Source organism: Pseudopipra pipra, chromosome 6 (assembly GCF_036250125.1).
Source record: "Pseudopipra pipra isolate bDixPip1 chromosome 6, bDixPip1.hap1, whole genome shotgun sequence".
Classification (NCBI taxonomy): domain Eukaryota; kingdom Metazoa; phylum Chordata; class Aves; order Passeriformes; family Pipridae; genus Pseudopipra; species Pseudopipra pipra.
In genome coordinates, this window is record NC_087554.1 from 26,103,331 (window position 1) to 26,128,238 (window position 24,908).

The following is a 24,908-nucleotide window of genomic DNA, read 5'->3' on the forward strand; positions in this document are numbered from 1 at the left end:
AGCAATGCTTCTGGCCAATATCCTCTAATGAATTTATCATCCATTTTGTGATCTCCCCTCTTCAGAATAAAGTTTCTTCTCAACATTAATAACAACAGGGATGAGAAATCAATTAGCAGCCTCCAAGCTCAGAATCTGTGGTCCTCAAAGAATACTAGTGACCCTGAACTGAGATACACTTTTATTCAAGCATAAATGGTACCTTACAGTGTTAAGGCTTAATGAAATATTAACTTGGTTAATATATAGTTATAACTCCTGCTGAGTTTCTGTGCTGCTTTTTGAGTAGGTGGAATTTTCCTTTCCCCTATTCTTCCTGTGAAACAATCTTCTTTATCCCATCTTGCCACTATTGCCCACACGTGCACATCCCTTTAAATTAAATTGTTCCACAGTTTGTCTCCTGTCCCAGGAGACAAAGACAAGGAGGAGAAGAGAAGAAAGCAAAAATCCTCTCCCAGTTATTATAACAGAGATGGCAGACACAGTTAAGGAGAACAAGGCTCTTTAATCAAGCCAGTGGTAGGTTAAGTGTAGGTAAGACATGAAGTAGCCAGTATTTTAGATCACTCATACCACCCTGAACATGTCTATCAGGAATATTTAGAGTCTTTCTAAAGAAGACCTTCTCCCAGCTTATCCTCTGACTATTTATAGCAGTGGTAAATATGTAGAAAGGTGATTTGCTTTTTAATTTTTTGGCCGACTCTACAAATACTGTTCTTAACATTCACTCCAGGAATTCCTCAAGGCTTCTCTCACATGGAGTATTTGGACTCTGAAACCATCCCTATGGTGTAGCTTGAGCAGGCATTACTGCTCAAGCAACATGCCTTCTTCACATGCCCACCTTTCTATCAGTTAAGAAGTCAAGGACGATACACAGACATTCCTCAGGCTCTCCCTGTTGCCTTTCACTGCTAAGAGTTCCTTCCCTCAAATGCTCAATCTCAGGTCACTGCTTTGCTCATTGTTTCCATATAGGGATGCCTGTGCACAATTAAGCAGCTAAACAGTATTGAACATTTATAAATTAGCTGAAGAGAGATTCTTTCTAATTCCTGATAGTAGTGGGAACCAAGGAGAAATTAAGATCAGAGGCACTATAGCAGATAGACTTGGGTTGTTAGTTGTTACTTCTGCATACTGGTTGCAGAGCTTTGCTGCATCTATAACCAGCTTTGTAGTTCCTTCTGTATCAAGAGCCCTGAGATTCCAGGGATTTTGTCTTATAGCCCAGTTCTGTTAGGTTGAATTGCATCCCAGCAGACAGCCCTACCTGCAGAGGTGTCTACCACTACATTTAAGATGCTTGTCAACATTTGCAAATGTGCATCCTGATTAAGTGCCATCATATGGCTTTATCCAAATTGTGTTGCAAAAGTAGACTGGTGTCCTAAAGTACTTGCTATCGAAAGAGGAGATTCACTTGATATCAGCAGTGCTCTCAATGTTTTCTGTATCATCTTGACTTGTATCCAGTTTTAGACTGCTCAACAGGAAAGAACTGCATAAGTATTTCTCCTAATGACAGATAGGTTCCAGTACACTGATCCCATTACTCTTTGATCAATAAATTAGTTGTGTAAAAATTAGTACTTTTAGAGATGATAAATGAACTCTAGAGGACTGTCGTTCATTCTGTAGGTGCTGGTTTCACTTTAGTAAGAACAGAGGCTCACAGATAATTAATTGGAGCAAAAGTTGCATGAATGAGTGAATAATTTACCATGAATTAAACCATGCACAGGGGATGCTGCATGAACAGGAATGATGGGGGAACACATACAAAAAAAATGCCTGGCATGACGTGAGTCAAAGGATACATCTTCTTGTATTTTTGAATATTTAACTGAAGTTGCACAACAATGCTTCAGAGCTGATGGTAAAATACATAACCACCATTTTCACAGGAATCCAGTTCCATCTCAGACTCAACTCACAGCAGTGGATTAGAAGGGGTGGAGGAAAGAGATTCTTGCCTTGTTCTTACCATAAAACTACACAGAAGAATTTTGCACAGACTGTTTAAATGCCTGTTACAGATCTCAGACACTCTTAAAAAAAACTTGCAGAGCAAATACTTGTTAATGTTTGTATGCTTATGTGCTTTCAAGAGACAGTGCCCATACACAAAACCCTGTGCTTCTGCATTTATGCATGCACTTATGCTTTTATGCCTGCATATGGGGATTAGCATGTACACTGAGTCCTTTTTCTAAGCCTAGTGAAATGTGGTAAGACCATTATTGCCAAGAAAGGGAACTTTCATCTCTTTCATCTCCTTCATACTATTCTCCACTAATGAGCTGTGCCTTGGTAATGATAGCTCTAGAAGAAAAAAAAAAATGGCCTGGGTTTACCTACTGTAAAGCTACTATGGAGACAGGATATTAGCATATTAGCCCTGGAGATAAAAGCATGGGCAAGTTATATGGATTCTAGTAACTGTTGAAAAATATATGAGCTATTTTAAAAGCAACATGTTAAAGGCGTAAGGTCTCAGTTCTCTGCTGCAGCCAGAAAAGGTGCTAAGTTTGCATGGCAGAACTGCAAAAGATGCTGTGGCAATCCCACAGCTGTCAGAAAGCACCGGTTCAGATACGATGGAATCCGATTCTGTCACCTTTTTCTCTTCCTCCTTTCCCTGCTTTAATTTTACTGTGCATGAGGTATCCAGTTCTTTTAAGTCTCCAGGAGAAAGACAGTGACCAACTGATTTTTTTTTTCCCTGTGGAACATTGGTGTCTAAGAGGTGTGACTTAAATATCAACTGACACTAAGATACCATGGCTGATTCTCAGATTTCCCTGTTGAATTATTTTTTCCCCCTACTTTATGTATTCCACTCATAAAAAGAGTAACATGTGAAAGCCACAGGTATTAAGCACACCTGAGAACTAGCACACCTGTTTCAAATTCTTAATGCAGCTGAATTTGCTTCTCTTTAGCAATCAGCTTTGAAAACCTGACCTTAATTTCTGTCTAGAACAGAGATAATAGCATCCAGCTGCTTTGTAAGTGCTTACAAGAGAATGCCTGAAAACTGGAGGCTCTGTTCCTTTGCCGAATATTGCTTGTAGCAATCCACATATGGGACTCTTAGTTCTCATTCTGCTGCTAAGAGATCCTCGATATGCTTTATCGTAAGTCAGCATCTGAATTTCTTTATCAATGAAATGCAGCTACACATCCTATTTTTAGTGTAATATTTCAATATATTTTCAAAATAATTTGAATGAGATATGCTAAGAAAGTTTTGAACATTATTATCTGCTTGTACATTTTTCATGTTGATTTTTAGCCTTTAAAAAGTGTAACTCCCCAAAAGCAAAGAAGTTAGATAAAAGGAGCAAATAAAAGGATAAAATCTTGAAAATGGCAAAAAAATATCATTATCTGAGATGGACATTTTAAAAAGACAACAATCATACTTAGAGAGCAGCAGAAATAAAGAATGGAAGTCCTATCTGGATGGTGAAAATAAAGTCCATTGTAAATTCTGACAAGTGGCAACATACAACATGGGTTAAAAGAGAATTTAAAAAAACAAAAACAACAACCAAGCAAAAATCTACCGAAGTTGATGGAATCAGTAGATAAGCAAAATAGTAGAGGAAAAGATATGGTTACTCCAACAAATCTGTGCATCCCTTAGGGCTGACATATGCTATGGAGCAGGACAGGGATGTTCCTGATGAGATCATTCCTTACAGGGGTTGAGGAAATCTCAGGTTCAGGAAGAATGTCTCAGAGAAAATATCACTGCTGACAAGAAAAGGTTTTAGCACAAATCAGTGCAGTGAACAGTAACAACAGATGATGCTCACTCAGGACTTCAGAGGCAGCTCACATATGAAACTGTTCAGCTGCTGAGTGAGCTTGGTAAGTGCTACTTAAATCACCATGGTGCCAGAGCTATGGGAAAGTGCAATCAAACTTTAAAAAGGATGCAGGATGAGCGACTGTATTTCTTCCATACACACTGTTGGAAGAAACACTTAATAGAAGTAGTAGACTCAGGGACAAATATATGTTGGTGCTGAGTCAATGTAGCTTTCCCAGAGCCTGCAATACAATTCCCTAGGGGTCTCTAAAGAGCCTGTGATGATCCAGTGCATATCATTATCTAAGCTGCAGTTGTGTTCACTGGATAGCCCACACTGTGGTATAGGGAGTGAATTGCAACGTGTTGTAGCTTTTAGGAATGGAGAGCGCCAACAGACCTTAATGGCTCCTGACTGGCCTCACGTGGGGTCCTCTCCCCCTTGGCCTGGGGGTTCCATTTAGGCTTAGGCTTTGGCTTTTGCTCATTGTTTGGGCTATGTCATAGGAGCATGTACCTTCGATCTAGTCTTAGTATCCCTCCTGGACCTTGGATGTGTGTTGTGCCTTTGTTTTTAGTCTTGTCTGTGCTTTCAGCCTCTGGATGCACTTCAACACCATGTCAAATTGGTTATGCTGAGCTACTGAGAGACTGCTGTGGCCACAAATCCTAGGGAGCCCCCTTTATAGAGTAGCCCTTTACTGGCTGCTCCCCTCTGGCCCATTTGTCTTGGTTCTCTTTCAAGGCAAACCAGGGAAAAGGGCAATGGCCTATGTTGTGAAGGTAAAGTGGAGCCAGGACAGAGCCAGAGGAGTATTTGAGTTCTGCAGTATAAGCTTACTAAAACCTTTAAGGAGGACTCATCAACAAAACAAATCTGAAGATTTAAGAATCCTTTAGAGAAAATGGTGCAGGTAAATGGTTCATTATCCTAATGGGCCATCAGAGCACTTCAGAAATCTACTGTGGCATCTGTATGCATAATCTATAAGTATCTGGAGAAGGCGAATAGTGAAGTAACAAGACTGCAGAAGCTACACTACAGTTTTGAGGTGGTTCAGGCTAAGACTGATGCATCACTTCTCAGCACAGATTACAGGACAGACTTTTCATGCCTGCAAGCATTTTCTGAAGTTAGTGGTTGGTGCTGAGAGAGGGATCAAAGGAGTTAACAAGCTGTGAGTGATGATGGGGAGTTCCTGATTGTTTCGGGAAATGTGTCCCACTTGCACAAATGGCAAACCACTAGAGAGCAGCATTAAATCAGGACTTCTGTTTTGTGTCTGAAGAACTTTTACATAAAACTGCATTTGTGTGATGTTTGCAATTGGACACTGGTTTCAGATCAGGTTTTACCAGAACCAGGGCAGCTATAGACAAGCCAGTCCCATCTGGCTCAGTCTTTGGGTATGTAGATACTCAAATAGTGAAATCAACCTTTGTAGCTTGTCTCCAGGAACCCAGCTTCCCCCATGCATCAAGTTAAAAAGCTATAGTAAAGTTCTCTTCAGCCTACAGCTACTTCCAAAACCAAGTTAGCTGTAAAAGCTTCTGCTGACTCTTGTCTCTAGCTGTCATCTCAAGGCTCACTGACACATGTAGTTATCTTCAGATCAGGGTCTGTAGACTTGTGCCTCTCCTTTCTAACATTATGGTATCATTCTGACATTGGAAAGCTAAAAGGTAACTGGTGGTAAAATAGCAAAGATCACACTGCGCAGGAGTGGTTTAGGAGAAACAGAGTCCAAACACATGTTGGTTTTAAACTAATTTCAACATAGTTCAGTATTAACTCTGGAGACTTTTTCTCTCAAAGAGTAGATCTTTCTTTTAAATAAAAACATACCTAAAATGTGGAAATATGTCAATATATGCAATGGCCTAAGATGCTGTAAAGTACACCTCAATTGACTAATTATATTAAAATCAGCATTCAAGTGTATACTATGCTCAATAGTAACCTTTTCTATGAAAGGTTTGCTTTTGCTGCCTGGTAACTGGGACAAAATAAGGGACCAGATTTACAAAATCTTAATTTTGTGATTTTGACCTTTTCTGCAAAAGCCAAAACATTTTTTGCACTTCATCAAGGTCAATGATTTAATTATTCTAAACTGATTACCTTACTGGCAACTGAAAAGCAGGAAAGCTCATTTTCTTCTCCCAATCGTTAATGAGGCATGAATTGCATGCTTTCACTAATCCTAGCATCCTATAAGACACAATATCTGTAAACAGATAATTCTTAACTAACATAATTTTAAACGCAAAGGAGGTTTTGTGTATGTTTTTATTGTTTAACTCTTTTCAGCCTGTTATAGTGTAGTATAATACCTTCATTTAATGACTACAAAGTTATTTTAAAATGCTCTTTGGCAGAATCTGACTTCTGTCTAAATGCAGAGCTGCTCAGAGCCTTAAAAAGAATTGTCATGTAGTAAATGCAATATTTTCTGTTATTGTTACTTTAAAAATTAGGATTTTTTATGTAGTAAGAACAATTGGCCTCTTTAAGCATGTAGAGATAACTGTGAATCCTCCTGAAAAGTAATAAGCTTCCTAAGGTGAACACAGTTGAGTTATGCCGACTGTTTGTTCACTAGAAATTGCCTGCATGACCTTTATGTGAGTAGCTGAGGAACTGAGTTTTAGAGTGATATTCCACTGGATACTTAGTCACATAGCCATTCACTCTCCTGAAATTTGTGTCCCTTGAGGTTCATTTGCTCTAATGCTTTAGCCAGGGAAAGTGCCTCTGTACTTTCTCATTATGGAAAAGTCATGGGACATACCATTCCTATCATTTCTGATGATACCTATTACTGATACAGGGCTAGGGAAAAACCTTATATTTAAACACCTACTGGTGTTCGTTTTTTCTAACTTTATCATTTAACATTTTGCCAAGAGGTACTTGGATTACATGGTGAAAGAAGTGCCCATTCTATGCTGTGAAATGAAGTTAAAACTAAGCAAGCATCACTAAGAATATGATAAACATCATATTAAAATTTCTAACCAATGGCAGTGATAAAATATCTGGCAGATCAAGGACAGTGTGGCTAACAATGAGAAATGCCAAAAGACAGTGTAAGAAAAGGCATATGGGAGAAGGAATGCAAGTTACAGCTGTGTAATCAAATTATTTGGATAGATAATGAGAACAAGACCTGAATATTATTCTGCTAAAATATTGAAGCAGGCAACTGTAGACAAGCAGCATCAAAAAGGAAATTTGCATCTACGAGACAACTTGTGATAATGTGCTATCAGGTGATATGAGACTTTGGTCTATTAATTAGCCTTGAAAAATGCCCAGTTGTTTCTGGCAGTCAGGAAAATTAATTAAACCATGGGATTAATCTCTTCATTCAAGGGTTTTTTTTCCCATGAAATGGATATGCAAAACTGGCAGAACTTCAAAGGGCCCTCCCATCCCTCCTTGCTGCAGACCTGGAGTGACCCAGCTGGAACAGGTCGTCTTCTCTTGCTTCTACTGCCTAATAACTTCTGCTCTTTCCTCTGTTGTTTTGTGATATATAGCATCAGGAATATGCTCCTGTGACTCCTTCTGTCTCTATTTTGAACCTGATCTTGAATAGACACAGAGGTTGCTTCGAACTGTACAGAAAGAGCTCTGGTTAACAATATAACAAACATGAGGACAGTTTTAGCCACATTAGAAATCCAGAGTCCAATTTCCAGGCTTCCCCTCACCCCTTCCCACAATTTATCCCAATACCGAAGAGAAAACTTTCAGGCCAGAGGCTCCTATAGGGGGAAGGGGAAGTGTATACATTTATTTACACAAATAAATACTATACAAACTAAAGGCAACTATATATATATATATATTATTACACTTCTATCAGTCCCTTTAAGCCCCTCCCTTTAACTTTAGTCCAGGAGAAGCCTTTCAAGGCTGATATGTAACACAGTCTCTCTCTCGTGGGAGTGTTCGGTGCCCCTGAACACTCCCTCACCAACCTTCAGCTGTTTGCTGCAGTCTTTCTCCTCATGAAGTCCAAGAAGGTAGCTTTGAGTCCTTTCTCCTCAGTCCCATGTCAGTCTCTGCTGTGTCATTCTCTCTCTCATACCTCGGTCTCATACCTCGGTTCGCTGTTGCTGTAGCTTATCACAGTAGGCGTTTGGAATCTTCATTCCTCCAAGTCAGTTTTCGGCTGCCCCCAGTCAAAACTCGGCAGGGCAACTCTCAAGCCTTTTGGCCCCTCTCCAATTTCACCTGGGATTCTTCTCCCAAGTGCCAAGTTCTTTCGTTATCAGCCCGTCCACTTGGCTCTGCTTCAATGCTGAGCCTCGCATCCACTCCCACTTAAACAGTGAGAGGGAAAAAACAGCCCCTTCTGCAGCCTGGCTGCAAAGGGGGGGTGAAGAAGAGGGCCTGGCCACAAGGCCTGCCTCTCTCTCCTCGCTTACCAGTTGTTTTGTGAGTCACATCCCTCACAAACACTCGCTCACTCCAATGCTGTCTCTAACTCTGGCCTAGGCAGAGTCGCGGAGGCCGCAGGGCTCCCCTCTCCCCCCTCGGAGGGGGGGAAGAAGGAGCCCAGCCACCCCCTGGCCTCTCACACCTACACACAGCAGACACCAACAGAAGAATGCCAACAGCTTCCAGTGGCTGTGTATATATGATTTTGAGCAGAAGCGAACAAAACGAGTGGTGATTTGCCCTCCAGGGAACACTGCCCTGGCACCCAATCACCTCTGAGCCCCCGACTCCCGGGGGGGCCATCTCAAAATATGACACTTCTGAACTTCATCCTCTTATCAGCCAAAGAAAAATGTTGCACTTCATTTTGCAGTATAATCTACATGGAAATTATAACTGTAGATGAATTGTGGAAGTCACAGAAATGTGCAATATTTTAGAAATTTTATGAGCAAACTATTAATAGGGTAAAATGAAAATATTAGTAGCAAAGCTTTACATAATATCAGCTAAAATTTTCCTAGCAAAGTACTCCCTAATAACAAAGGACCAGCCCATACATCTCTCTGAAAAGGCACCCTCTGCCATCTCAATTTGCTGTGAACCACATAGGTTCCTCAAAAATTTATCTCTGCAGGCAATTCCAAAGGTTTTCTTGCTTATTTCTTAAAGATCTGATACAGTAAATACTTAGGATTTTCTATAGCACCTCAGTATTTGTGCAGGGGCTGAAGCTGGAAGGAGAAAGCAAGATATGCTTGCCTATGGTGGGGTTCATGTATCTGCAAGATGAATATTCCCATTCTGTGGCTTACTCTTACAGTGTAGGATTTTCTAGGATTCAGCCTGTCTTTCTAGTCTTGTTTCTACTTATGGACATCAAAGGAAGGAGGGCTTCCCAGAAGGTGGGAAGCCAAAACTCTGTGAGCTGGTGGTTTTATTTATTTATAGATTCCAGAAAGACATACAATTGCTGTCAGTGGTGATTATATTGCAAGATACTGTATTGGAAAAACAATTTTAATCAACAATCGGATTCATCTCTGACTCCAACAGATTTCTAGTGCTCCTGGCTAGCAATGCCTGGCTGAGAGCTGTGCACAGAGGGGAAAAGCTTATAGATGGGCTCTGCAGAGCAGGGTGGCTCCTGGCAGCAAGCTAGGGAATTACTAGAACAGGTAGTGTGGATGGATCAAAGAGTTGTTTGAGTATGAGTTTTGCTGCAAACAGACTGCTACCAGATATCCTTGCCTTGGTCAGCAGTGAGGGGACCTACAGCAGCTCATGGGTTCTTAGAATTAAAGATGAGTCACTTTAAGGTTATGGAATTTTCTTTCCTATTACTCCACTTCCTCTGTTTTCTAAAGATAAATAAGAAATGAGAGCCTGGAAATTCTCTTGAGAGGTCCTGCAGCTTGTTTGTTTTGTAAAAATACTTCTTGTTATCTAATTTTGTTACACTTGTTAACAACAGCAGCAGCTTTCCCATAAAACTTGCCCCAAGTAAACTAACCACAACTTTGACAACTGAGCTGCAGAGCAGAGAAGATCGTCTTGGAAACTTGAAGATGAAGTACTTTCTTCTGCCAACTCATTTAGCATTTCTCTATAGCTTTGCACTAAGTAAACCTGTCCAGGTGTGTCACTGAGATGTTGAGAATTTACATTGCTGCTGCTGAGTTGCTCTCTCTTAAAATTAGTTACAAACTCCTACTGCTGTGATTTTACATGATAGAAGTCTTCTGCTATGGAGATGAACATGTATTAAAATATATGCTTTTTTTTCAGATAGCTACAAGAAACAATGACTTAGGTGAGTTTGATTGTAATTATTATATAAATAACTGCAGGTTTTGGTGGGGCTGGATCTATATACCTGAGCATCATTATCTGGTACTTTTTTCTCTTTGAAAATGTTTTTTGGCATCAGTGGAAGGCAATTCACAGAATTCAAGTGTGTTTTAAAGTCATATTCAGTGTGATTATTTATGCTGTTTGGATAAAGAAATTAAGAAGACTTATAGAGCAATTGCTACATGAAATGTTCATTCCTATATGTAGTTTCAGCAAATCAGATTATTCTTCACTTTGTTTTCTTTTCTATGTGATATATAGCAGTTCCCTGCCTGCTATACCCAAGACTGTTGTACTTTTTTTGGCCTAATAACTAATAGCTCTTGTCTGTGAGAAATGTATTCCAAGTATTTTGGAGTCAGAATTGAGGTGGATGTCACAATGTCTTATGTCAAATTAACAGTTAACCTGGAAATTAATAGCTTTCATGCATTCAATATGCATGATAAAAATAGTCATTTCTTTTGTATGATTCATCTCATTTTTACAGAGGTCACTTATGATTTTTCTTTAATTCCACAATCTCTAATAAAGAGAACAATGACTTATAATACTTAGCAGTCCCTTCTGAAAGCTCCCAAAGCTTTTTAAGCTAAAATATATTTAGTCAGGACTGATTACGGCTGCACTATGACGTCTATATTAATATTAAACTTTTCTACCCAGGAAGCAAGGCAAACCTAACCAGTCTTGGCATACTAATCCTTTCTCACATTATTAGGAGATGAACTTCAGTGAAAGAAATTTCCAAAAGCTTGGTTAGTGCATACCTCTTCTCTCCCTTATTTATGTGTATTTGCCTTCTCAGTGCCTTGTATGTTCTTTATCTTCTTCATCTGCCAGGTAGTGAAATAGCTGTGTATGAAGGAGACATCCTCTTGAGAAGAGGACGACGCAGTGCAATTAACTGTGAGAGTTGTTTATGGCCTAAGTCACAAGATGGACTAGTCAAGGTTCCAGTTAACATCTCTTCTGATTTCTGTGAGTGTATGCAAATGGATGCTGTAAAGTTATATATAACTATATAACTATATAACTATATAACTATATAACTATATAACTATATATATATATATACACTCCTTGTTATTTTATTTTTCTGTGGCATGCACCAAAAGCAACCTCTGCACAAGTGAGAGTTTATTGACACATCTCTTTAGCCCTGTGGTAGTTTGGCTAAGACTCCAAACATTTCAGTTACAGACACTAAAATATGTGGTTAATTGGGCTGTAGTCAGCTAATTAATTGTAATTTCAAATATTAGCCCATTCCTGCTAGCTACAATGCACTTTGATATTTAGCAAGTAGAGAAGAAAAAGCACAATTTATTCACATTATGAATGTATTTTTGTCAAAATTACCAGTAGGAGCACTTTTTTGAACTCTATAATTTTCTTTCAAATTTCTCATAGAAATATTCCCACACTAGAAACCCTGTAGAGGCAAAAATGGAGGAAAAGATATCCTTGAAGATATTTTTTCCTTTGTTAATTCCCTCTAGTCAGTCAATAGCTCTGTCCTGTGCAAAAGGCTGCAGGAGTGATGCCTTAATCTGGACTGGGGCTTCCATACAGACCCTTCTTAAAAGATCTTACCTAGAGAGAAAATGTCATGAAAGTGAAATACGGCCTGTGCCTGATTCCTGTTCCTCAGGGAAAGGAACTGAGGAAAGCCCAGTCTCTGTGTTATCTAGTCTGCTTCTCTGCCTATGTGCTGCTTCCAGAACTGCAGCATATACTCTTGTGGTTAGGTGAGGGTTATTTCCTTCTCTCCAAACTTTAAATGTTAGGAAATTGAGATACAAATCAGTCATAGATGATTCATAACTAAGGAAGCCAAATTAGGCCAAAATGTTCCAAAGTAGATAAACACTCTGATCTTTATTTGGTAGCTGAATAGAAACACCACATGTGATCATCAGAGCCTTGGCTGTCTCAAGTGATTCCAGAGGGGCTGTGGCAGGCATTTTTTTTTCTGATAAAAAATAAGGTTTTGGTGCTTAGCTACAGTCAACTGGCTCATTTGGGATATTTTAATCTAATTATTTATATCTGAAACTGTCTCATTTCTTCTGTCCTGTCTAATGGAAAAAACAATATAAATCTTTTGCTTTCCATCAGGGGTTTCCTATAGAATATGCATATGGATAGCTGTAATTCTTATACCTCCCCTTAAAAGTCCAATCAACTTGAAGATCTCTGAAGGCTTTGTGCCCTTTTTTTACCATACCTGTAAGATAAAAAGCTAAAAAACGTTGTGAAGTTTTAAAGGAATGCACCCCATCAATGCACCTTGGTTTTTATTAACCAAGAAAGATTTCTCCTGGCCCCATTCTCTTTCTAGCCATAACAGAGAGGTCTTGGATTGCTGATGCTCTGCAAGAGATCTCCACACTGACCTGTGTGCAGTTTGTAAATCGCACTACAGAAACAGACTACGTGTATGTCGAACACGGGCAGAGGTAAGCTCCCTGTCTCCTGAGAGTGGAAGCACTCAAAAGGTCTTTCAGATTCCTTTCTGTTTTGTTCTGGACTTAAGGAATTGCCTTTTTTTTTTTTTATCCTGGGAGTAAAGATTCAGAGAGCAGGTGCAATTTTTCATTTTTCTTCAGATATACTGATAGTTAAATCAGTTAATAGGCTGCAGGAGTACATGTGTGGACTTAAAAGTAGCAGGGTGTAATTCAAAAATGAGACATTTTCTTTATTGTTGTAAAAATTTTATCTCATGCCAGTGACTATTTGAATGTCCCCTTCTGTGGCTGCATATCTAAAGGACCTTGGTGACATAAACAGTACATCTATATATTTGTATTTGCTGAATATAATAATTTTGGTTATTGATTGCCTATTCTTAGTTGCTGGTCTTACTTTGGAAAAATTGGAGGACGTCAAGCAGTAGGCCTGGTGAAAAATGGTTGCATGGATAAAGGAGCAATTCAGCATGAAATGAACCACGCGCTGGGTTTCATCCACGAACAGGCACGGAGCGATCGGGACAGATTTGTCAAGATTATGTGGGAACACATAGTGGCAGGTATGTCCACTAAATCTTAAGAGAAAATATATACTTTCAGATAAAGGAGAATGTTTGTACTAGGGAAATTTCTGTGGCTACACCTATGGTAGTGTGGAAGATACAGTCTAAAAGTAGCTCTACATTCTTATTCTGATTGCCATCTTGAGCCCAGACTTCAAAATACCAAGATCATCAGGAATGCAAAATGTTATAGATAAGACTTGGCCATGAAGTAAGACTATAGGACTCTTAATTGGGTGAAACGTGACATTCGAGATCATGGTCGGGAATCACGCAGCAACTCTGTCCTGGGGAAAATCATGGAAATAGGGGAAGGCAGCAAGTAGACATCTTGGCACTGGCAGTGAGTGAAATGCACATATCCTAAAATGTATATGAACGAGGGACTCAATACTGAGACAATGGAAGCACATGCAACCACTAGCATGTGCAAAATTCTGGGACCTGGCGTGATGCGAGAGGAAAGACTGCAATTATTTCCTCCTTGTGGGCAGAATAATATACGCTCCCATGAAAAGAAGGAGCCATGGGGAGCAATCAGGATAGGTAAATCTATAGAGGAAAAACAAGTGGATGTTATTTAGGGAAAGGAATGCAGGATAAATAGTTTGGGCATGTGCCCATGATCTGTGTGCTGGAAACGTGGGCTCATATACACATCTCCAGGGTCTGGGCAATAAAGGGTAGAGAGAACAGCAGGAGATCAAAGGGAAAGTGAGAAAGTGGTACACAGAAGGAAAATATCAGAAGAAAGTATGGAGGGAATCACTTATCTGACAGCTGTGAGAGAGCTGGGCAACTCAAAACAATTGTAAAAATAAAATAGTGTATTTAGTTCATATAGAAAATAATAGTAAATGGGGCTGGACAATCAAATACCAAATTCTCATACACCTCTTCAACAAATGAGTTATTCAGCTCTTCACTGTCAGGCACAGCTGAAAATATATCTATGATTGTTTTTATTGAAAATTCCTAACACACTGTTCTCCAAACTTTTTTCAGCTATTCCCATGATATCCTAAATAAATTCCATTTGTGCTGTTCTTTATTGAGGTTTCAGCTCTAGTGTTAAGGTATAATTTTGCTGTGAGTTGTTTGCCACTGTACAAGCGTGTGCCATGTTTGAAATGCCAGCAAAGGAAAAGAGGAATTGAAAACATTAAGTTATATATATTAGACACACAGAATCTTACACTAGTTTTGCAGAGGGAAGTCCACAGGTACAGATGTCATAATTTCTGAAGGATAGAGAATCACAGACTATGCTGAGTTGGAAGGGACCCAAAAGGATCATCAAGCCTTGCACAGGACCATAAGTGATACCATGTACTTGAGAGTATCATCCAAATCCTTCTTAAACTCTGTCAGACTTGGTGCTGTGACCACTTCCCTGTTCCAGTGCCCAACCACCTTCTGGGTGAAGACCCTTTTTCTAATACCCAGCCTAAACCTCCCCTGGCACAACTTCAGGCCATTCCCTCAGGTCCTGTCACTGGTGTCCTCCAGGCTGAACAGACCAAGTGACCTCAGCTGCTCCTCATATGGCTTCCTCTCAAGGCCCTCCACCTTCTTCATTGCCCTTCCTTGAACACTCTCTAATGGCTTAATGTCATTCCTATGTTGGGTGCCCAAAACTGGACACAATATTCAAGATGAGGCTGCACCAGTGCAGAGCAGAGCAGGACAATCCCCTCCCTCGACCACCTGCTGATGCTTTGCCTGATGCCCCCCAGGACAGTGGGCATCAGGCAAAGCAGGGCTGCCAGGGCACTGCTGACTCAGATTCAACTTGCCTACAACCAGGACCCCTAGATCCCTTTCCGTGACATTGCTTTCCAGCATCTCATTCCCCAGTCTGTACAAACATCTGAGGTTGCCCCATTCTGGGTGCAGTATCCGGCATTTCCCCTTGTTGAACTTCATATGGTTGGGGATTGCTCAGTCCTCTAATTTGTCGAGGTCTCTCTGCAGGGTCTCCCTGCCTTTGAGGGACTCAACAGCTCCTCCCAGTTTTCTGTCATCTGCAAACTTGCTTAGTATCCCTTCCAGTCCTGTGTCCAAGTCAGGGCCTACAATGGACCCCTGTGGAACCCCACTGGTGACAGGTTGCCAGTCTGATGGTACCCCATTCACTATTACCCTCTGTGCTCAACCTCTGAGCCAGATGTAACCAAGCTCTGATTCAGGCACAGTATCATGAAAGGATAAATGAGGGGAAAGACGTAAAGAAGACAAGACTATGCAAAAGGAGATGGGCTATATCTTCAGTGTTTTAACAGTGTTCACCATGGGTGGAGAATGAGACGATTTGTGTGACAAGGGAGTTAGAATGCAGAGTGTATGCAGCTCAAGCACTGTAGGGAAAAAATGCCAAGATATAAAGGGGAAAGGAAATAAAGAAACACAGTTATGTTCATGAGGACTGTTAGTGTACATCTCCTCTAAAAACATGCTGCAGTGCTCATAGCAGAGCTCCTCCTGACTTTGGTGGTGCAGAAGTAGACCTCAAGACCTTTTGCAGCTTCCCAGCTCTCTCACACAAGCTGTTCTCTTGCCAGGACTTCCGTACTGTGGATGTTTTCTGGATTTTGTTTTTATCCAGTAATTTACGTTGGAAGCCATCCTACTTCTTTGTTTTGACAAAATGCAGCCCGATTGGTTGCTGTCCACTTAGCTACTTGAAACTCAGCTTGTTTTTCCCAAACTTTTGGGGAAAAAAAAAATATTCAGAAGAGTCATTACACTTAGATTCTGGCAGAGGTAGATTTTATTATTTTTTTTTTAGAGTGGAAAAGATAGGGTAAGTCCCCACACATGTGCAGGTCTAGACAGCCAGATCTCTCTGGCATGTGATGAGGGAGATGGTTGTTTGCTGGCAGCACCTCAGTCCAGCCAGGATGCCATTACTTTTTCTTTATTTAGCAAAAAAATTCAGCAAAGCGCTTCTGTGCCAAACAGTAGCCACATGCTCAGATGTTCACTGCATTTGAACTGTGTTCTCTGTTCATCACCTCAAAAGAAGCTGTGCACTTGCTGATAATTCTTTCTGAAGTCAGTATAGCAGATAAGAGGAACTGAGATTAAAACATAGTCAGGGGGACCAATGCCGTTGAGAAACAGTTTAAGCCTTAATGAGGCTTTGATCTATGAAAAGCTCCAAAGTTGTGTTTATCCCCAAATTTTATATGACTGAGGATTTTGAATCTTCTTTTTGCATGTCTTAGCCCTCAGCCCAGGACCAGCACTGGAGGGCATTACTGGCTGAGATTTCCTCTTGTTGCAAGCCTGCTGAGTTGTGTAGGCTGCAAAGATATCCAGTTCTGAACTCTTGTCCAGATGGTCCATGGTTTACAAACCACATTTAAAGTTACAATAACGGAGTACAGAACTGGAAAGGAGTGCCCAGTGGTTAGGGCTTTAGCTTCAATGCCAGACTGACTTCATTCAGCTCCCTGCTCTGACAGTGCTTGCTTGCCTGCCTGTCTTACCATGGCCAGGAGACCCAGAATGCAATTCATATTCATGCTCTACAGTCCATGGAGAGAACGAGGTGTCTTCTTCAGATAAAACTCCCTCTAACTGTGTCCCTCTTTCTTTCAGTCTCCTCCGACTAACCTGGAAGCCTTGAGGAATAGCTTCAGTGCCTAACTTAGAGAAATAAAGCTAGGTGACATGAATTCCCGTCTCTGTCCCTGGTCCGCAGTCCTGTATCAGTGTAACACTTTTTTTATCTCATATTGGCTTTTTAAGGTTAAACAGATGAAAAGCAGCTATATTCAGACAGAATTTGTTTAGCTGAGTTTCTCTGCTTCATGTGAATCATATCTCTCACTGTAGTCATTGCTGATGGGTTTGATAAGAGACAAAGCCAGAACATGACTGATAACATGGCCTCTGGGGCAAGGAATCCCTTTCTTTTGTGGTCTTATAACCCTGTGGTGAAAGGACTCAGCAAGACCCATGCATAGCTCTGAATTTTTTACCTACGTGGGTAGCCAGATTTCCCTCTAAAGGTATGGATGCAGCTTTGGAGACGCAGGTTGGATGTTTATAACATTCAAGATAATGCTCTGAAATGTATTTGGAGACATCCTAAAGAAGATGGACAGATGAATAGTTTTGCTTGAAGAGTGTAATGGATTCATTGATTATATCAAAACTTTGACTTACTTGATTCACTTTATATTCTGAAACCTACTAGACTGTAAAAATGGATTCCCATGGGCTTCAAACTCTCAGGTGGTTTTGCCAGATCCGAGATCTCATGAGAACAAGTATTAGTATCCAAAGTTGCTCTTAGGATTATGACAGCAGGCAGTGTACTATTAGAGCAGCAATAATTGTTCTGACGGAAATGTTGCTTTCCTACCTTACAGGGGAACAAGGGAACTTTGGAAAAATGAATTCCAGAAACCTGGGTCTTCCCTATGACTACTCTTCAGTGATGCACTATGGCGCGTAAGTTGTTTTCTGAAATGTCTTTTCAAAGGAGCAAACAGCTTTCGGATCTAGGAAGAAGCAGTTGCTCTGTGCAGGGAATTAATTTGCTGTTCATTTAAAATTGAGTGAATGGACATAATTAAGAGCGAGCATACTTCCTTTGTCAGCAGGAGTCCTGGAAAACAAGAATTGATATGGACAGAAGAAAAACATAGGACAACATTTTCTTTCACTGTACTCCTGCCTCTTGCTAGCAGAGGCCTTTGACATGGCTGTGGTCCAAATAACTGTTTTGAGTCACTGATCTAAAGTAGTTCTGAAGTCTAAATTATTTCATTAATATAGTAACAGCTGATCATAGACAACAACATTTAAGTATAGAGGCAAGAAAGATGGATTTATTTTTTTATATCATTAAAATGTTGTATGCTGCCTTATACTCATCTGGGAGCACTGCCTAAGGCTGCATTTTAGTCCATAATGTACAAGCTTATATTATGTGCCTTCTCCTTTATTTCCTTGAGCAAGTAACTTCTGAACAAAACTGCGAAATAAAACTTGCCTAGCCAAAAGCGGGAAATTGCAAACAGCAAATAGGCAATTAGTAACTGAGACAGAACTACTTCTGCTCCTCTGCCTCAGGAACCAAGAATGTGGGATTCAGTTCATTTGGGCAGGACATTGGTGAACTCTCTTGACTCAGGACAGTGCACTTTTTCTGCTTCCTTGCCTTCAGCTGCTGCACACCAAATGGCTGCCATGCTGATCCTCTTCACGGAAGACGAGCTGGTCTCTGAGAAGCTTCTTGTCCTTTTCCATTCTGTTCATTCTGTTCATGTGGTATATGAATATGATTATGCAGTTAGAGAACTTCACTGTCTAGGAGAAGTAATCTAGAAATGTGATTTCCTTATTCCTACAGGTACGATTTCTCCAGCACTCCAGGGAAACCAACTATTGTACCAGTTCCTGACCCCTCTATACCCATTGGGCAGAGAGAAGGGCTGAGTAACTTGGATGTAGCCAAAATCAACAAGCTCTACAAGTGCAGTAAGTGCTGTAGATAGAAGGCATGTGAATCCTTATACAGCTGATGTCTGTGGGCACTGACAGACATCCCCCAAAGGAACTCAGCCATCAGTCCCTTCAATACATCTCTCCCTCACTCTACAAGAGGAAACAACTATCCCTGTGCCAAACCCCTGCCTTCTTGGAAAGGACAATTTACTTTCAATAATTCACTGTCATTCTGAGGTATCCTCACCTAATCCCTGCTCTTTGACATAAGCAAAATCTATTAGAGAAATCATGTGTGCTACTTCTGTCAAATTCTAATTTCAGGAGAGCTTGGAAGGTTGTAAAGCATGTAACCTCTCCTCAGCCATGATTATAGCTTAGGGTCATGTGCCTCAGTAGTCCCAGCAGGTTTGTGATTTCTCTCAACTAGAAAATGACTGAAGGGTTGTAAGTATGGATGCCATTCAGAAATCTCTTTGAGGAGAAAACCACAGGCTTTTTGTATAGCTATCTAATTCCTCGCTCCATCCATTTATTAACTCATCCCTGTGGTATCTTAAGGTCTAGAAATACCTAGCATTCCTCTGTAAGCAGGAACTCTTCAGCTGAGATGCACAAAACAGGTATAACATCATGCTCCTGCAATGCATGGGTTTTGCCTGGACTCCCAGTACACAGGCTAATTGATTTATATGGTATTTGACTTTTATGGCATGTTATTCAATTAGTTTCCACCAAAACAGGATGAAACATTAACAAGGCCTAAATAGTAGTGTACTAAATTCTGCTCTGAATTGTGTTAGAACTTAGTTAAATAATTAGAAATGAGAAGGAAACAGCTTTCCTTCCTTTGGATAGTTAGGTACAGAAATCATTGCAGAGAGTGATTCCTCCAAATCCTAAACTTCAGATAAGACAACTTTACAATGGCTGTCATGGTCTCAAAGATAGTGTTAAAAAATATTTAATTATATTCATTCTTGACAGTGGGACTGGGAATGAATCACACTTCAATACCATTATTATGTAATTTCATAATTAGATCTGTATGCTTGGAAGAACTAAATTAAATTAAAAAAAAAAAGAGAGAGAAAAACTCAGGTGCAAAGCAAAAACCAAACACGAAAAAAGTCCAGTTGTCTCAGGAAAAGCAGGGAGCAAGAGAAATATGTCATAAATTCATATGATCAGATGTCATATATTCGTGTTTAGTAATTGAGGGAGTTACACATAGTGCAAAAAATGAAGACGTGGAAAGAAGAAAGACAGATGAGATCGGACTTTGTATATCAGTCACTAGGTCTGTTGCTAGACTTCAGTGCTGTTACTATTTTCCCCCAGTGACTACCCCTCTTTGATTTGACAGTGTCTAGTTTTCAAGCTTGATTTTTGCATACACACATTTGCTGATGGGAATTGATATACTGATTTCATTGAAACTAGTTCAGTCATTGAGGTTAAGGAAGTTCACAGCTGATCCAGGCCTTTTTCAGTAAACTAAAATGTGAAAAGAATGAAGCCCTACTATCTTTAAAAAAACATTAGTAGCTGAATCAGATAAGTACTTTAACTACCTTTATTTCACTTGCAGTTTTTCGATAACTTTTACACTAGGAACATCAACACAATTGTAAGCATTATAATTAATTTCTCTTTTGCAAGCTTCATTGATGCAAATGGTTGGAGAGACTTGTCAGGCATTCTGGGAAGATTTCTGTGCAGTTTTCATTCTCTTCAACACTGTTTGGTTCTTCCCTTCAGATTGCTGTAGTTCTGTGTTGCCTAAATCCAAAGGCTCATTCTCCTCTGTCAATTACCCAGCTCCATATCCGAACAACAGCAACTGTCTGTGGTTGATCCGCATCCGTCGAAGTAAGGTAACTTTTATTAGGAGAAAAGAGGTTTGAACCTCAGTGTCTGGACTATGCAGCATTATTTCATTATCGTGAGTACCCCCTGGGAGTCAGTTTCATGGATCAAGACATTTATTTTGTTATGCAGTGAATGAAAGACAGTCTCAACAATTTTCATAAGACTTAAGACTATGAGATGCCTTATTTAACTTGATTTTTATCCAGTTCAGATTGGATGGCTTTTCAAAGACAAGCAACAGTGAAAGATCAATCTCCGGGAGCTCAGTAATAGGATAGCTAGGTGAAATTCTATGCTCTTTTAATAAAGAAAGTAGAGTTTCAATGATACATGGATAGTAAAATAAATATGAAGTTCTGGTTCACTTGATAACCATTAGATGGTTTGAGGCTTTCCCTGTGGATAGCATTAAATCCCACATCTGCTTTCTTGTTTCTCAAGGTTTTCCTGCAGTTTGAGGCTTTTGATCTTCAACCCTCCCCAGACTGTTCTTCTGACTATATAAAAATTTACAACGGAAACAGCAGGAATTCCCCTGTCTTGCTGGACAAGTACTGTGGGAAGGATTCATTGCCCTCCTTAGTGGCATCTGGATCAACAATGCTCGTAGAGTTTGCAAGTGATGAGAACATTACAGCCACAGGATTCAGAGCCTCCTACAACAGGGGTATGAACACTCCTTCACAAAGTTTATAGAACAGCATTAATAGTATTTGTATGTAAGAATTTAAAATTTTTACTATATACTCCAGAGTAGGTCTCTATCCTACTTTTAGACTTTCCCAGGAATTGCTAATGCAGGAGGCCAGGCAATGATGGGTCTGAAGTCTCATAGGAAACACAAAATGGGATGTTGCATGGATCTCATGTTAGTAATCCTGAGATCCCACTCACATTCTTCTGAGAGCCTGTGTTAGGCTTCTTCATATCTCCAGAACCATTTCTTTAAATAAAAACAATGCAATGACTTTAATTAATAGGAGTGGTGCAGCCAAAGAGCACAAAGACTGCAGAACTCAACAAGAGATCTCAACCAATGAGATACAAAGCCAGTAACCAGGCAAGATGTTATGCAAGATTTTGTAGGATTTTATGCAATGGGAGAGGTACTGACCTTGGGTAACTTACACTTTCTGAATCAAAAGCTTTTGTTATGTGCATGAAACACAGTGCTTACTGTAGTCACTTGAGGGGTGTCTGTTTGGCGAACGCACAAATGCGTTATGGACTGCCAGACAAAATTCTGTTGTGCTGCAGCATGCTTTCAGTTAGGCAGTAGCCCAAATAACTTGCTGCTGCTTTGTTTCAACTGAAACAGCATAAATTGAAGAAGTCTTAGAAATGCGTCATTTTTACTCTTTTTGCATTATTTGATGGAGTCATTTTTAGAAAGCACTAGATCTAGCTTGATAATGCAATCTTGAATACTTGAGCTAATTCTTTTCTGAAGTGCAGGTAGTGCCATTAGAATGCTAGGCTAATATGGTAACACTCAATTTTAAAGACAGATACAGCTTTAGATGCAGCTGTTCCCTGTTTTCCAAAGGTTATTTATCAGATATGTTTCTAAGTTCCTTCAGTACAGCTGCTGATACAAATATTAAGCAAAGAAATAAAATATTTCAGCAGTCGATTTTCATGGTAGTACATTTTTTTCTTGGCTTGAAGAAATAATACAATCGAGTATATGCAAGCTCATTTCTACTGACAAAATGCTCTTGTTAATATATCTTTCACTGTTTTTCACTCTTCAGTGAATTGTGGAGCCACTTTCAGAGATTCAAATGGAGTTATCACTTCTCCAAACTACCCTAATAAATACCCCAAAAACAGAGCATGCTTCTGGATCATCAGTTCTCCAGTAGGATACAAGGTAAGACACAGATGAATTCAGTTATGGGTTTCATCACTGTTCTCTGATGCAATGTGTTTCCCTTGGAGAATAAGAGCTGTAATGTCACTTTTTCAGCAGGCATTCTCAGAGTAAAAATCTGAAAGCAAAAATTCATTTTAAGAACTTATGTTGGATCTTGGAATCTGAAGTGCTCAGCAAGGGAAAACCTTTACAAATTTAGCTTGTACCAGAAGGTACAAACTTTGTTCAAAATAATCCCTAAGTAAGAGTTCTGACTAGAAAACTCAAACATTGCACAGGTGTTGTTTTTATATTTCTCTAGAGAAAAGAACATAAAGCGTAGAGGATCAATCATGTCCCTTGCTTCTTCTTCCAATCCAAAGACTGATGAACTAAGCAAATAATTTGATACTTATTTGCATTGCCGTATGGGATCAGGATGTGGTGCAACCACAGAATAAAAAACAGTGCCTGCACACAAGGATTTTAGATTATTTGTCCTTGTTACATACAAAGGGTAAGAGAAAAGGCTGTAACCTGGAAGCAAAGTGCTTTCTTTGTATTTTCTCCAGATATCTCTCAAAATGTTATCCTTTGAGCTGGAATATAGTGACAGATGCACCTATGACTACTTGCTCATACATGATGGAAGCCAACCTACATCACCTGCAGTTGGCCCTTACTGTGGGACAGAGAAGGTTGCAGACTTTACTTCCACTGGGAACTTTGTGCTGGTTGAATTTCACAGTGATATAGTTTGGGAGTTGCCCGGATTTGTGATGAGTTATACATTTGGTAGGTAAGTCCTATACAGATGGGGGTTGAAAAACACAGAATGAAAATAAAAGTCCAGCTAGCCAAAGGTAAAAGTCAAAATGCCACCAATTTCAGAAAAAAATATAGCTCCCTGATGCCTTTCACAAGCTTGAAGCTTGATCTCTTAGTCTTACATCTGCAGTGATGTAATTTGCATGGTGAATCATGGACAGAAATGTTCCTGCCCATGGGATGCTTCTGTCTGAGATTGTAGGCTTTTTGTTTTACTAATCCCATTGCTGGTGTTGCATGGCCAAATACAATAGCAGAGCTGAAACTATGTAAACAGATTCTTAAGAACGTCTAGTGGTAGAAACTGTGCCCATAAAAAAATCCAGAATATGGCTATGTAGCAACTTTAGCCTGTATTCTGGTAAATGGTATTACCCAACTCTAATTTGCATTCCAGCATACATAACAGAAAAACCTTCAGACACATACTTATTTATGCTTTGAAGCCAAGATCACTGACACAGTTCCTAAGTACCTGAGCTTAACCTGGAAATCACCATTTTACACTGAAGGTGCAAACTAGGATGTTTGTACAGCATCTCAACTTGAAGAATTGCACTACCCTCTGTGAGATGAATGAGGTCAGGGAACAAATTTAACTAAAGAAACAGTTAAGAGTGGCAGGAACAAGCAGTGAGGGAAAGGAAATGGAGTGAAGCACCTATTGTTGCCACTTTGCTGTGGCCTGAGTCAGGTATTGAAATTGTCCACGGGGTATTACCAAAATACTTTTTAAAAATGAGGCCTGAAAACTTAATGCAAAGTGCATTTATTGAATGTTCTCTTTGGAGAACATTTTAGGTGTGAAGTACCTTGTCTGTAGAGAGAAATCTTCCTCCTCTGAGAAGACAGCTGAAGAGGAGAAAGAAATCACCACCATAAACACTAGCACTTTGCCTTGATTTGATGTATTCAGAATTAAATGCTAACACCAAACTGAGAGATACCAAAATGTAATAAATAATAAAAGTTTTTGCTGAAATTATGCCTTTGTGAAGAAGAGCATGTGGAAAATGCCAATTTGTTTTCCTGGTGCTAGGAAAGCAGCCAAGAAAATTTTGAATTATGATGACTTTTGTGTGTGTGTGTGGTTTTGGGGGTTTTTTTAAGGATCTGTAATGTCTTGCTTTTTTAGCATCAGTTAATTTTCACCCACAGCAAACTGATAATTGATAAATTATGGACATCAGTGTCTAGAGCTTTCTTGCATCATGGTAGGAAAGTGCATGCATAGCAGGCAACAAATACTTGTAGTTCTTACAAGTTCCTGTCTTCTATTTTTAATTTCAACTTCAGACTGTAAAAATGCTAATTCTTCTCTCTGAGTCTGAGGACTTTCATGGAGGTGCAAAAGTAATAACCCCGTGACAAGTCTCATTGTATAACAATGTTGAATGAATCCCTATTTTAAATGGATAGTGCTGAACAGCTTTGTAACTTGAATATTACTTTAGATTCCCTTCCCATGGCCTGATGTGGGGCCCTACATAGGTCCAATGTTTTAGGTGTTCACCCATATTTAGTAAAAGAGCATGAACAACATGTCTAAACAGCAATATACCACATATAGGAATACTGGTCTTGCAATTTGTTCCTAGAAATATGGTTTTAAGTAAATAGGGCAATGTGACGATCAGGGTGCTTTATTTGTAAGCAAGCTCTTCAACAGTAACAGTGTAGAAATGCATTCCTGAATGTGCAGACAGGCTGAAATATGATGAAT

The 24,908-nt window shown here is 39.7% G+C and overlaps 1 protein-coding gene across 1 annotated transcript; it reads left to right on the forward strand.

The window, feature by feature from the left end:
- Nucleotides 1-8,215: 8,215 nt before the first annotated feature.
- On the forward strand, nt 8,216-24,170 carry LOC135415773 (embryonic protein UVS.2-like). Its single transcript, XM_064658042.1, has 11 exons — nt 8,216-9,913; nt 10,065-10,089; nt 10,974-11,111; nt 12,475-12,592; nt 12,989-13,167; nt 17,550-17,631; nt 18,536-18,663; nt 20,392-20,507; nt 20,944-21,169; nt 22,257-22,375; nt 22,930-24,170. Exons 1-11 carry the CDS (start codon nt 9,845-9,847, stop codon nt 23,158-23,160), a joined length of 1,431 nt encoding a protein of 476 aa, XP_064514112.1. The 5' UTR covers nt 8,216-9,844; the 3' UTR covers nt 23,161-24,170.
- The last annotated feature ends 738 nt before the right edge of the window (nt 24,171-24,908 follow it).

What these genes read in the sequence shown, in the direction of transcription:
- LOC135415773 (XM_064658042.1), top strand. Translation starts at nt 9,845, where the DNA reads ATGAAGTACTTTCTTCTGCCAACTCATTTAGCATTTCTCTATAGCTTT. An exon ending in TATGTCGAACACGGGCAGAG is followed by an intron (nt 12,593 to 12,988) that starts GTAAGCTCCCTG and finishes GCCTATTCTTAG; the next exon opens with TTGCTGGTCTTACTTTGGAA. An exon ending in CAGAGCCTCCTACAACAGGG is followed by an intron (nt 21,170 to 22,256) that starts GTATGAACACTC and finishes TTCACTCTTCAG; the next exon opens with TGAATTGTGGAGCCACTTTC.